Below are 12,775 nucleotides of genomic sequence, written 5' to 3' on the forward strand. Positions count from 1 at the left end.
AGGCATGCTTAAATTCAGTTACTGTGGATTTACCAACCACGTCTGCTGGAAGTTTGTTCCAAGCATCTACTACTCTTTCAGTGAAATAATATTTTCTCATGTTGCTTTTGATCTTTCCCCCAACTAACCTCAGATTGTGTCCCCTTGTTCTCGTGTTCACTTTCCTATTGAAAACACTTCCCTCCTGAACCTTATTTAACCCTTTAACATATTTAAATGTTTTGATTGTGTCCCCCCCTTTCCCTTCTGTCCTCCAGACTATACAGACTGAGTTCATTAAGTCTTTCCAACTGCTTTCTTCCAACTGCTGATAAGTTTTATGCTTAAGACCTTCCACCATTTTGTAGCCCATCTTTGGATCCGTTCAATTTTATCCATATCTTTTTGTAGGTGAGGTCTCCAGAACTGAACACAGTATTCCAAATGTGGTCTCCCCAGCGCTCTATACAGCGGGATCACTGTCTCCCTCTTCCAGCTTGTTATACCTCTAGCTATGCAGCCAAGCATTCTACTTGCTTTCCCTACCGCCTCACTGCACTGTTCACCCATTTTGAGACTCCACCATGTTTCTCCTGCCTTCGCATATGCACGCGCATCTCCCATATGCGCTCCACCCTCCAAGCATGCACTGCAGGTGCCCAAAAATCAACTGGCCGGCAGGAGGCGCATGCACATGCTCAGTGGAGCTAAGCTGGGCAACAGCTTGCATGCCCACGGAGAGTGCTCTCCATGCCACCTATAGCATGCGTGCCATAGGTTCACCATCATGGTTATAGGCAATATGTGAGAGGAAAAGATGGTAATGTGATGTCACAAACACTCCTTTTATCATTTACAGCCTGCCTTTCTTAGAAGATCTCAAAGGCACTTTATATATCATTCATTTCTCATTCATTTCAGCAGCTAGCTTCATTTCAGCAGAGCAGTAAAGAGTAGGCTGGGAGAACAGAGTGGACTGAGCCACACCCAGCTTAAGTTTCGATTCTCTGCACAGACTCAGAAGCGATTAGTTCCCATTGGCTGACTTAGTTGCTGTGCCTGTTTATTGGCTGACCTTGTTAATATGATTCCCCCCAGTTCATTAATATCTTCACATGAATTGCAAAGATTTTTAACATGTAAAGCAGTAGCGGGTTGCAGCCGGTAAGGAGCAATATGGCGTCCCAGTAGTGAAAATGGAACTGTGTGCGCAGCTCCAGCTGACCGGTGGCCGGGCCTGTTGGCGCATGCGCTGGAAGTGAAATCTTATCTGAGAATGTGCGTGCATGTGAGATTTCAGTGATTTTCACCAATTTTTTGCTTCTGCGCATGCACAGAGGCAAAAATATCAGCAAAAATCACCAAAATCTCATTCACACGCAAGTCCTCATGCAAGATTTGGCTTCCAGTGCATGCACAAAAGCCAAATCTTGCGCGAACACTTGCCCGCCCACTGCACGCCCGCACCAGAAGTGTTCCGGTAGCACCAGCAATGAGTAGCCCTTCACTGATGTAATGGGTAGGTTTGGTGTTGTGGTTAGCTCTGGCCCAGCTCCTGCCCCAAGGACTGTGGATGTGGGGGAGACATCCACATGCTGCAGGCCTGTTTTGCCCCCAGTAGAATCTGCTGATGAAGGCTCCTCTGACCAAGAAGACATGAGTGACAGGGAGGAGGAGAGTGCGGCAGACAGCTCAGAAGGAGATCAATTATCTAGCTCCTCCTTGGATTCAGAACAATAGTTAATGATACAGCCACGCATGCGGAGAGCGATGCATAGGCAGCAACAACTGAGAGATTATTATCAAAGAAAATGAGGCCACCTGTGGTTGGGTGGGGCTGTGGTGATTAGTGAGGCTGCTATAAAGAGCAGCCTGTGGGTTTGGCCATTGTGGAGGATTATCTGATCGTTGTGTTTCGTGACTGCTTTACTGACTTTGACCTTTTGTGTGCTGATATTTCCCCACTTTGAAACTAAACCAGGGCAAAGTGTGTTTCACTTTGTGAAAGAAGAAGGACTGTGAATTGCCTCACAGCTGCAAGCTAAGTATCACAGAACTGATAAGGGACTTGTACAAATTACCAATTTGTTTGGAGACGAGGGCTCTTTGCTATACAAAAAGAGTGCTCAGTTTATTTGCATTTTTGGTATAAAGAACATTGTTTTGAATTTTCAAACGTGTGTGTGTCTGAAATTGTATCTGTGCATTTTTGGGAGGATTCTACCAGAGAGCTCGACAGAACAGTTTGGAATGGTAGCTAAATGCAAATCATGAAGCATGCTTACTCTTACTTTAGGTGTAACAGTTACTAAAGGAAACAACTTGCTTTCCCATGTCTTCTGGAAAGTCGTATGGAGTAAATCTAACGAAAGATAAAGAGTACAAAGAGACGCCCGAAACTAGCAGCAAAGATCAATGAAAGGCTGTTGATTCTCCTGTCCAGGAGAGGGTTCTAACTTACTTCCCTGTCGGTTCACTTCCTCCTGTGCCGCATGGCCACAGTGGCAAAAAAATCCCCCAAAAAATTCCCTCCCCCAAAAGCTGAAAATACAATGGAGCCCACATGCAGATTGCCAGAAATGCGGCTTCTGTGCATGCGCAGAAGGGGAAAAAACAGGGGGGGGGGAATCATTTTTTAAAAAATCAAAAAAATCCCCCACCCCCACCAAGCCCAAAACAAGATGGCAAGGGCCTGCACAGTGCAGGAAACCCAGCTTCTGAGCATATGCAGAAGGGGAATAAACTGGAAAAAAATCCCCCACCCAAAATAAAAATTATTATTATTATTATTATTATTATTATTATTATTATTATTATTATTATTATTATTATTATTATTATATTATTATTATTATTATTATTATTATTATTATTATTATTATTATTATTATTATTATTATTATTATTATTTAAAGTTGCATCCACAGACCGGCACTAACCAAACAGGTTATGTGATGTCATCATGACGTCATCTGCAGGTTGCTACTGGTTTGGGTGGAAGAAAAAACCCCCCCCACTCCTTTCTCATGTCAAAATAAAAATTTTGAAGCTGGCACTAATCTCTAGAATGAACAGGGAACTACAATGCCAACAGTAACCGAGCTGTCGAAGCGTGGAACTCATTACCGGACTCCATAGTATCATCCCCAAACCCCCAACACTTTACCCTTAGATTATCTACGGTTGACCTATCCAGATTCCAAAGAGGTCAGTAAGGGGCGAGTACAAGTGCACTAGAGTGCCTTCCGTCCCCTGTCCTATTGCTCTCCTATATCTCCTATACCTTTCTTCTATTCCTATATCTCTTCTTTCATTGATATGTTCTATTACTATATCTTCTTTTCTATTATTTCTTAGATATATTTTACTATGAGTATCTCCTGTATAACCTTCATCATGTATTTTACTGTGTGTATATAGATATATACCCATTAAAACCCTCATTGTGTATTGGAGAAAATAAATAAATAAATAAATAAAATAAAAAATGAATAACAGTGAACATCAATAAACCAATGTCTTCAAACAAATAAGAAAGAGTAAGTATGGATTTTGAAAAACCCTGTCCTGAGCCCTGGCCAGAACATGTGGCAAAGAGTTGAGTCTGTCCTATTGTAGCCTCAATAGTTGGGATGCAGATCAATGCTTGTTGATTGAGATGTTTTTATTTATTCATTCATTTATTTGACTTCTATAGCACCCAACCCTGAAGGATTCCGGGCGGCTTACAATAATAATATAAATACAAATACAAATAGATGCAGAGCAATAAAAAGAAGTCAAATATAATCTAAACTATGTAAAACCCCATATTAAAAGAAACCCAGTTAATATAAAGCAGTCATAATCCCATACAGATACTGTTCCAAAAAATAAAGGGAACACCCAAATCCTAGATCTGAATGAATGAAATATTTTCATTGAATATTTCATTTGCACAACTGTTCCATTTGTACAACAGCGTGTGAAATTGGCTGTCAACCGGTGTTGCTTCCTAAGTGGACAGTTGGATTTCACAGAAGTTTCATTTACTTGGAATTATTTTCTGTTTTTTAAGTGTTCCCTTTATGATTTTGAGCAGTGTATATACCATTCATACAGTGTGGCCTTGTTAGTTGTTAGTTCATGGCCCCCCACCCAGGCCTGCCGGCAAAGCCAGGTCATCGTGGCCTTACGGAAGGCCAGTAGGGTGGAAGCGGTACAGACATGTGGGGGTAGTTGGTTCCATAAAGCCGAGATAAGGAAGTTCTTAACCATTCACATCAAGGACTTCTGTTGTGAAACCATCCAGCACTATCTATTCCTGTAAACAGAAAATAAACTCCAGCAGAAAAGCAGAGTTTATCTATTGCACTAACAGAATAGAATGGAAAAGAATAGAATAGAATAGAATTCTTTAATGGCCAAGTGTGATTGGACACACAAGGAATTTGCCTTGGTGCATATGCTTTCAGTGTTCATAAAAGAAAAAGATACCTTTGTCAAGAATCATGTGGTACAACACTTAATGATTGTCATAGGGGTCAAGTAGCAATGAAGAAACAATGAATATTAATAAAAATCTTAGGATACACGCAACAACTTACAGTCATACAGTCCTAAGTGGGAGGAAATGGGTGATAGGAATGATGAGAAAAAACTAGTAGAAATAGAAGTGCAGACTTAGTAAATAGTTTGACAGTGTTGAGGAAATTATTTGTTTAGCAGAGTGATGGCGTTCAGGAAAAAACTATTCTTGTGTTTAGTTGTCTTGGTGTGCAGTGCTCTGTAATGACTTTTTGAGGGTAGGAGTTGAAATAATTTGTGTCCAGGATGCGAGGGGTCAGTAAATATGTTCACCGTCCTCTTTTTGACTCGTGCATAATGCAAGTCCTTAATTTTTTTTTTTTAATTGGATTTGTATGCCGCCCCTCTCCGTGGACTCGGGGCGGCTAACAACAGTGACAAAAACCAGGATGTAAAAATCCAATACTACAAGAGCTAAAAACCCTTGTTATAAAACCAATCATACATACAAACATACCATGCATAAATTGTAGAAGCCTAGGGGGAAAGATTATCTTAATTCCCCCATGCCTCACGGCAGAGGTGGGTTTTGACGAGCTTACGAAAAGCAAGGAGGGTGGGGCTATTCTAATCTCTGGGGGGAGTTGATTCCAGAGGGTCGGGGACACCACAGAGAAGGCTCTTCCCCTGGGCCCCGCCAACCGACATTGTTTAGTTGACGGGACCTGGAAAAGGCCCACTCTGTGGGACCTAACTGGTTGCTGGGATTCGTGCGGCAGAACGCGGTCCCTGAGATAATCTGGCCCGGTGCCATGAAGGGCTTTATAGGTCATAACCAATTAATGGAAGGCAGGTTGCCAGCAACTGATTTTTTCTGCAGTTCTGATTATCCTCTGAAGTCGGTCTTGTTATCCACTAATTTATTGCACCATTTTCTCTCTTTCTCTCTCCAGACCCGAGAAGCCAACAATAATGGAAACATCGCGGCTGCTCAGCGAAATTCCAAGTTGGCACGCAAGTTTTCTCATGCATCGCTCGGTGTTGGCATGGTCATCTTGATCATAAACCTCGCCTTATTCGTGATCCTGTATAGGTTCGCCAGATCCTGAAGGGCTGGTGTCTTCTATTTCTTGAGATGCAAAACAGAAGCGAAAGCCTTGGATTCATCTGCGCTGGATGATCGCATCGAAAGATACAGCAGCTTATTCACACACACAAACACATAGAAAACACTGGATTGACTGCCATCACCAGCTGTAGAATGAAGTTTTGAGGTTCTAGCTAGATTTGTACACAAGTTGCAACCGGCTTTAGATATCCACGGATAAACACACTCCGACTCAACAAAGCACCTACTGAAGCAAGGGAAAGGGGGTGTCGGGTGGCAAGGATCAAATGGGATACAACAACATGTCTGTCAACTGTCCTGTTGTCATCACAGTTGAATTACTAATCTCCTTGGAATCACACAAGGGGGTTGCCATCACCTCCTTTCCACTGTTCCTCCTCCCATCACTCCACCTATCTTCTCATTTCCTCTTCTTGACTATTCTGCATAAGACCACAGATCATTTTTTTTGTAGCTGTTAGGTCATTCAGTTGCTTCTGAAACCTGAGTGGACATTCTTCTGCTGGGGTTGTCTGCAAGGAACCAACTTTCTGAGCCCTTGTAAGCACCTGTCCATGTCATCAGAGGAGGCATCTACCTGCCTTAGGTACACTGCTTTCCATTGTCCTGTTATTGTTGTTGTTGTTTTAATAGCTTTTGATTTTTTCCAAGTACTTTTATAGTATTTTCAATAGCTTTTGATTTTTTTTCCATGGGTCTTCCCCAGTTATTCTTGCTTTCACATAATACAGTGGTACCTCTACCTAAGAACATCTCTACTGAAGAACTTTTCTAGATAAGAACCGGGTGTTCAAGATTTTTTTTGCCTCTTCTTAAGAACCATTTTCTACTTAAGAACCCGAGCCCATAAAAAATTCCCAGGAAATTTGAGAGCGGCACGAAGGCCCAGTCAGTTTCCTGCCATTCCCCCTGGGTTTCTCTCTCTGGTGCAGTGTATGGGAGGTAGCCTTGTGCCGGGTGTATGGGAGACACGTGCTCCTCACCACCTCAGAGTCCTTCTTTTTTTCTTAAGCCTTAAAGTTTTGGATTTTTTTTATTCCTCTCACCTCACCTTCTTCCTTCGGCAGCAACATGTCCTCCTCCTCTTCTTCCTCCTCCTCCTCCCACCAAAATTACGAGCTTTTATTTCTTTCCTAATGGGTTTGCACGCATTATTTGCTTTTACATTGGGAAAAATTGCTTCTACTTACAAACTTTTCTACTTAAGAACCTGGTCACGGAACGAATTAAGTTCTTAAGTAGAGGTACCACTGTATGTTCACAGTTTTAACTTCTGGATCACTGCTTCCCAAAATTCACTGTGGTTTTTTCCCCCTCTTCATCTAATAGAGCTTCCAGGGAACACCCCAATTCCGATACTACAAATTGTTAATCATGGTCCTTCCTTCCAATTATATATCACCCAGCATCTTTGCTCACTGGTTGGGTAACTTCTCCAGTCTGTTTTCAAAATCCAAGAAAGCATCTTATGGTCTGTTTGATTTGATTTTCTTGAAACAGTTTTTCTTACGTCTTCGGAACAGAACAGTGGGATTAACATCTGAGAGATGAGGAAATAAATATTGTATGATGAAAATAAAGAAATGGACCCTCTTATATTTGTAAGAATAAAAGGATAGTGGTGTCCAATAATTCAGATCAGTGATTTTCAACCTTTCTTGAGCCGCGGCACATTTTTTACATTTATGAAACCCTAGGGCACATTGAGCGAGGGGGGGGGGGCGGCTAAAAAAAGTTTGGACAAAAAAATTCTCTCTCTCTTTCTTCCTCCCTTTCACTCTATTTCTCTCTCCCTCCCTCTTTCTCTCCCTTCATCTTTCTTTCTCTCTCCATCCCTTTCTTTCTCTTCCTTCCTCTTTTTTGCTCTTTCTCTCTCCCTCCAAACCTCCCTCTATGTCTTTCTCTCTCTCTCCTTCCCTCCCTCTCTTTCTCTCTCCCTTGCTTTCATTCTCTGTCTTTCTCTTTCTTTCTTTCTCTCTTTCTTTCTTTTTCTTGTTCTCTTTCTCTCTCTCTCTTGCTTTCTTTCTCTATTGTTCTCTTTCTCTCTCTCTCTCTCTCTTTCTCTCTCTTGCTTTCTTTCTCTCTCTCTCTCTTGCTTTCTTGCTTTCTCTCTCTCTGAGCTTCGCGGCACACCTGGCCATGTCTCGCGGCAGTGAAAAACACTGATTTAGAGGGAGATTGGCCGAAGAAGGATGTTTCATTTGTTTTACTTCCAACTCTTTCCTGTTACAAAACTTGTTCCAAAAACATTAATTTCACACCCAAATGCATGAGCAGGAATTTAGTCTGGCTAGCAATTGTCCATGGTGGGGTGAAGGGTTTGCTGGAAGTGAAATGGCCCTTTTTATTCCAGCCAGCATTTTTGGATGGAATTAGTATTAATCTCAACAACTTCGATGTTTGTTAGCTTCATCTAGTCTTATGGTAAAAAGAGCTAATAAAATAGACTCCGAGCCATACAGTACCTCTACAGTCTCAACAGTCTCTAACTGAGGAAATTGCAGGTTGTTTTGGGAGCATGTTGGCTGGGGAATTCCAGGAGTCAAAGTCCAGACATCTTTAAAGTTGCCAAGTTTAAAAATCACTGCGCTAAAGGATCCCGTTCTCCCCTTTTATGGAATTTTCTGGCTGAATTCAAGAGCCTAAACTAAACAGGTCTAAACTAATCAACTTTATTTAGTCTCAAACCAAAACAAACTATAAAACACAAAATGTTAGGTGTTTAAAATGAACCACATTGCACAATAAAACATACCAGCAGCTGCCGTAAGCAGAATGCCAGTTAGCTACTTAAGTGATTGGTCACCGAGCTTATTGCTTGTGGGTTTTGAACACTCATAACGCAACTTTACCCACTGTGAATAGTACTGACTGGTCCTTGAACTTAAAAATTTATCCCTATGCCCAAGGAACATCTTAAGTACTATAACAGAATTGTCCTAGATCAGTAAAGCAAATATCACAAAACACTGGCCATGATTTCATGATAAATTTCATTATAGAAGATATTACCGCTGAATTCTAATGAAGATGTTACTTAGTCTGGTAACAAATTGTTCTATATTACTAAAACAACCGTGGGGATTATTTACTTCTAAACATATTTGTGACATGTTGAAGACCTGACTTAGTATTTTAATGTTCTCTTGCATAACCCTAACCCTAAAACACGATTTGAGTATTGCCCACAAGATCATATGCTGCAAGGTCCTACCGGTCAATGACTACTTCAGCTTCAACCGCAACAACACAAGAGCATGCAACAGACTCAAACTTAATACGAACCGCTCCAAACTTGACTGTAAAAAATATTATTTCAACAATCGAGCTATAGAAGCGTGGAACTCATTGCCGGACTCAATTGTGTCAACCCCCTAACCCCCAACATTTCTCCCTTAGACTCTCCACGATTGACCTCTCCAGGTTCCTAAGAGGCCAGTAAGGGGCGTACATGAGTGCACTGGTGTGCCTTTCGTCCCCTGTCCAATTGTCTTTCCTTTCTCTCACTTATCATATATATTTTCTTTCTTTCATATATCTTCTCCTCTAAGTTCACTTTACCCTTATATATATTACTACATGTCTATTTTTCTTCCTATTATTTGTGTATTTGACAAATGAATAAATAAATAAAATAAATAAATAGACCAGGTTTCAAATATGAGGCAAGTTAAAGGAAAATACAATTTAAAAAATGTTGTAGGGCTGTTGATCCAAACATGCTCCAATCTGTCAATGTCCTTCCTAAAATACAATGCCCAAAACCGGACCTAATATTTTAAGTCCAAACTGACCAGTCCAATACAGAGAGGATTATTTGTCTCAAGTTATTTTGCTCAGCTCTAGCCTAAGAATGCATTTGCTCTTTTTGCAGCCAAATCACACTAGTTTGCAAACTGTTTTCATTAGATTAAAATAACCCCCAGCTACATAGTTGAGTCCTCGCAACAAGCTTAAACTGTTGCATATTGTAGGAGTTGCATACACACAACCTGTACTAAGGTTTATTCCTTATAAGCTTAGTCCATATACATGTACTTCAATGAACTGCTAACCCAGAGCAACGTGTCCGGTCCTCCCGTCAACTTCCAGGCAGGTGCTGAACAAAGGATGACCTTGAGTATCTAGAAGGAATTTCTTATGGATACTACTCTACCCCCTCATGCAACCACCCCTCCTAAATTCCCCCAGCACTAATATATTCTACGTTCTATAATGTGGCAAGGCAAAGTCTCCAAATCACCCGATGTCTCCAGCCTGAGGCTTAGTGAATTAAGAACCCAGAGCATATAACTCCGTTTATTTTCCCAAGCACAAGGAATGGGTTAATTGAATGACTCTGGCCTTCTCATTTAACACTCTTATCTTCCATTATCGCCATGCCTTTTCAGTCTCAGCTAATCATTTAAAACAATAAGGCAACATAAAAGCTTTTTTCAATCAGGACAAATACACAGCTAGCAACTACTACAGCTAAGCAATTTAGCGCCCCCTGGCTTCTTTTTCATGGGTGGAACCTTGGAGCTTCTAGTCCATCTCTCTGCTGGACGGTTGCCATCCCAGAATATCTTCCCAGGGTATGTTTTTTACAGTTTCCCAGTTCTTGCTATTTGTTCTCATAAAGGGATAAAAAAAGAAAAAAGACATTTTAACCCAAGCCACATTGGAACATCAGCTGGGAGTTCATACAATCTTAGCATAATAAAAAATAATAAAGTTGTTAATGACTCCAGAGGTCATATATTTATTTACTTCTTTTATTTTGTCAAGCATCTGATAAGATGCCCGGGGAGGGGTGGCATACGAATCCAATTAATTAATTAATAAAAATAAATTACAGAAAAAGTATAGAGACAATTGTGAACACAATTGGCGGGACCCAGGAGAAGAGCCTTCTCTGTGGTGGCCCCGACCCTCTGGAACCAGCTTCCCCCGGAGATTAGAACTGCCCCCACCCTCCTTGCCTTTCGTAAAGTTCTTAAGACCCATCTCTGCCATCAGGCATGGGGGAACTGACACATCTCCCCCGGACCTATGCAGTTTATACATGGTATGTTTGTGTTTATGTTTGCTTTTAATAATGGGGTTTTTAGCGTGTTTTTTTTTAAAATTATTAGATTTGTTCTTACATTGTTCTTGTTATTGTTGTGAGCCGCCCCGAGTCTACAGAGAGGGGCAGCATACAAATCTAATAAATAATAACTGCATTGGCAGTTCTGTGTTAGCAAAAACTTCAGAAGAGAAGGATTTAGGGGTAGTGATTTCTGACAGTCTCAAAATGGGTGAGCAGTGTGGTCAGGCGTAAGGAAAAGCAAGTAGGATGCTTGCCTGCATAGCTAGAGGTATAACAAGCAGGAAGAGGGAGGTTGTGATCCCCTTATATAGAGCGCTGGTGAGACCACATTTGGAGTACTGTGTTCAGTTCTGGAGACCTCACCTACAAAAAGATATTGACAAAATTGAACGGGTCCAAAGACGGGCTACAATAATGGTGGAAGGTCTTAAGCATAAAACGTATCAGGAAAGACTTCATGAACTCAATCTGTATAGTCTGGAGGACAGAAGGGAAAGGGGGGGGGACATGATCGAAACATTTAAATATGTCAAAGGGTTAAATAAGGTCCAGGAGGGAAGTGTTTTTAATAGGAAAGTGAACACAAGAACAAGGGGACACAATCTGAAGTTAGTTGGGGGAAAGATCAAAAGCAACATGAGAAAATATTATTTTACTGAAAGAGTCGTAGATCCTTGGAACAAACTTCCAGCAGACGTGGTTGGTAAATCCACAGTAACTGAATTTAAACATGCCTGGGATAAACATAGATCCATCCTAAGATAAAATACAGAAAATAGTATAAGGGCAGACTAGATGGACCATGAGGTCTTTTTCTGCCGTCAGACTTCTATGTTTCTATGTTATTGTTCTGAGCCGCCCCGAGTCTACGGAGAGGGGCGGCATACAAATCTAATTAATAATAATAATAATAATAATAATAATAATAATAATAATAATAATAATAATAATACAATTGTGAAGGATGGAAGGCTGAGTCAACCTTGAGCCGGTGGTGAGATTTGAACTGCTGAACTACAGCTAGAAGTTAGCTAAAGTAGCCTGCAGTGCTGCACTCTGACCACTGTGCCATCCTGGCTGAAATTTATACATTCCTCCAAAACGTCTTAAAGCTTTGCAGCTTTAGCTGAGTGGTTGTAGCAATCCCCCCAAAGTAATAGAAAACAAATCCATTTTCTCTTCTGATAGCTCTTTAGAAATTAGAAAACTCTTCCAGTAACTGCTGAGTGGTTGTGGTTCTTCCCCCCAGGGTCCTAAAAAAACAAATCAATTTCCTCTTCTGATGGGTTTTTAGAAATTGGAAAACTCTTTGTTAATTCTTCATAACTCCCGCCCCGCCCCCACCCATACTGAGAAGCAGGACCTGAATAGATGCTAATGTACTGCAGAAGTGTCAAACTAGATTTCATTGATGGCTGCATTGGGGTTGTGTTTGAGCTCGGGGGGCTAGAATGGGCGTGGCCAGGGTGGGTGTAGCCAGCTCAATGTCACTCATGTCAGGAGGCCTGTGATGGGCTGAGTGCTTTGCCAGCGAATACAGGCCCCCAAGCTCCGTTTTTGGCGGTCACAGCCTCCTGCAGGCCACTGCCAGAGAAAACAGAGCTCGGGGTCATGGTAGCTGAAAATGAAGGTCCATTTTTACTGGCAGAGCCAATCCACAGGCCAGTCCTTTGTAGTTTCTAGGAAGCTATTTTTCTTTTTCTTTCCTCGCTGGCACAGATTTCAGCCTTGGAAATTTATTTATATTTTATTTTATTTTATTTTATTTTATTTTATTTATTTTATTTATTTTATTATTTTATTATTTTATTTTATTTTATTTTATTTTACTTTACTTTACTTTACTTTAATTTTATTTTATTTTATTTTATTTTATTTTATTATTTTATTTTATTTTATTTTATTTTATTTTATTTTATTTTATTTTATTTTATTTTATTTTATTTTATTTTATTTTATTTTATTTTATTTTATTTTATTTTATTTTATTTTATTTTATTTTTTATTTTATTTTATTTTATTTTATTTTATTTTATTTTATTTTATTTTATTTTATTTTATTTTATTTTATTTTATTTTATTTTATT

The 12,775-nt window shown here is 40.3% G+C and overlaps 1 protein-coding gene across 1 annotated transcript in view; it reads left to right on the top strand.

Annotated features, from left to right (window-relative positions):
• The window catches only part of LOC139174231 (proline-rich transmembrane protein 1-like), a 13,518-nt gene extending 6,320 nt beyond the window's left edge, over nt 1–7,198 (top strand). Inside the window, exon 2 of the mRNA XM_070764481.1 lies at nt 5,439–7,198. Coding sequence (XP_070620582.1) covers nt 5,439–5,594 — 156 coding nt within the window. The 3' untranslated portion in view covers nt 5,595–7,198. The remainder of the gene's footprint in view (nt 1–5,438) is intronic.
• Nucleotides 7,199–12,775: the final 5,577 nt, after the last annotated feature.

The sequence above is a fragment of the Erythrolamprus reginae genome, chromosome 11 (genome assembly GCF_031021105.1).
Source record: "Erythrolamprus reginae isolate rEryReg1 chromosome 11, rEryReg1.hap1, whole genome shotgun sequence".
NCBI lineage: Eukaryota > Metazoa > Chordata > Lepidosauria > Squamata > Dipsadidae > Erythrolamprus > Erythrolamprus reginae.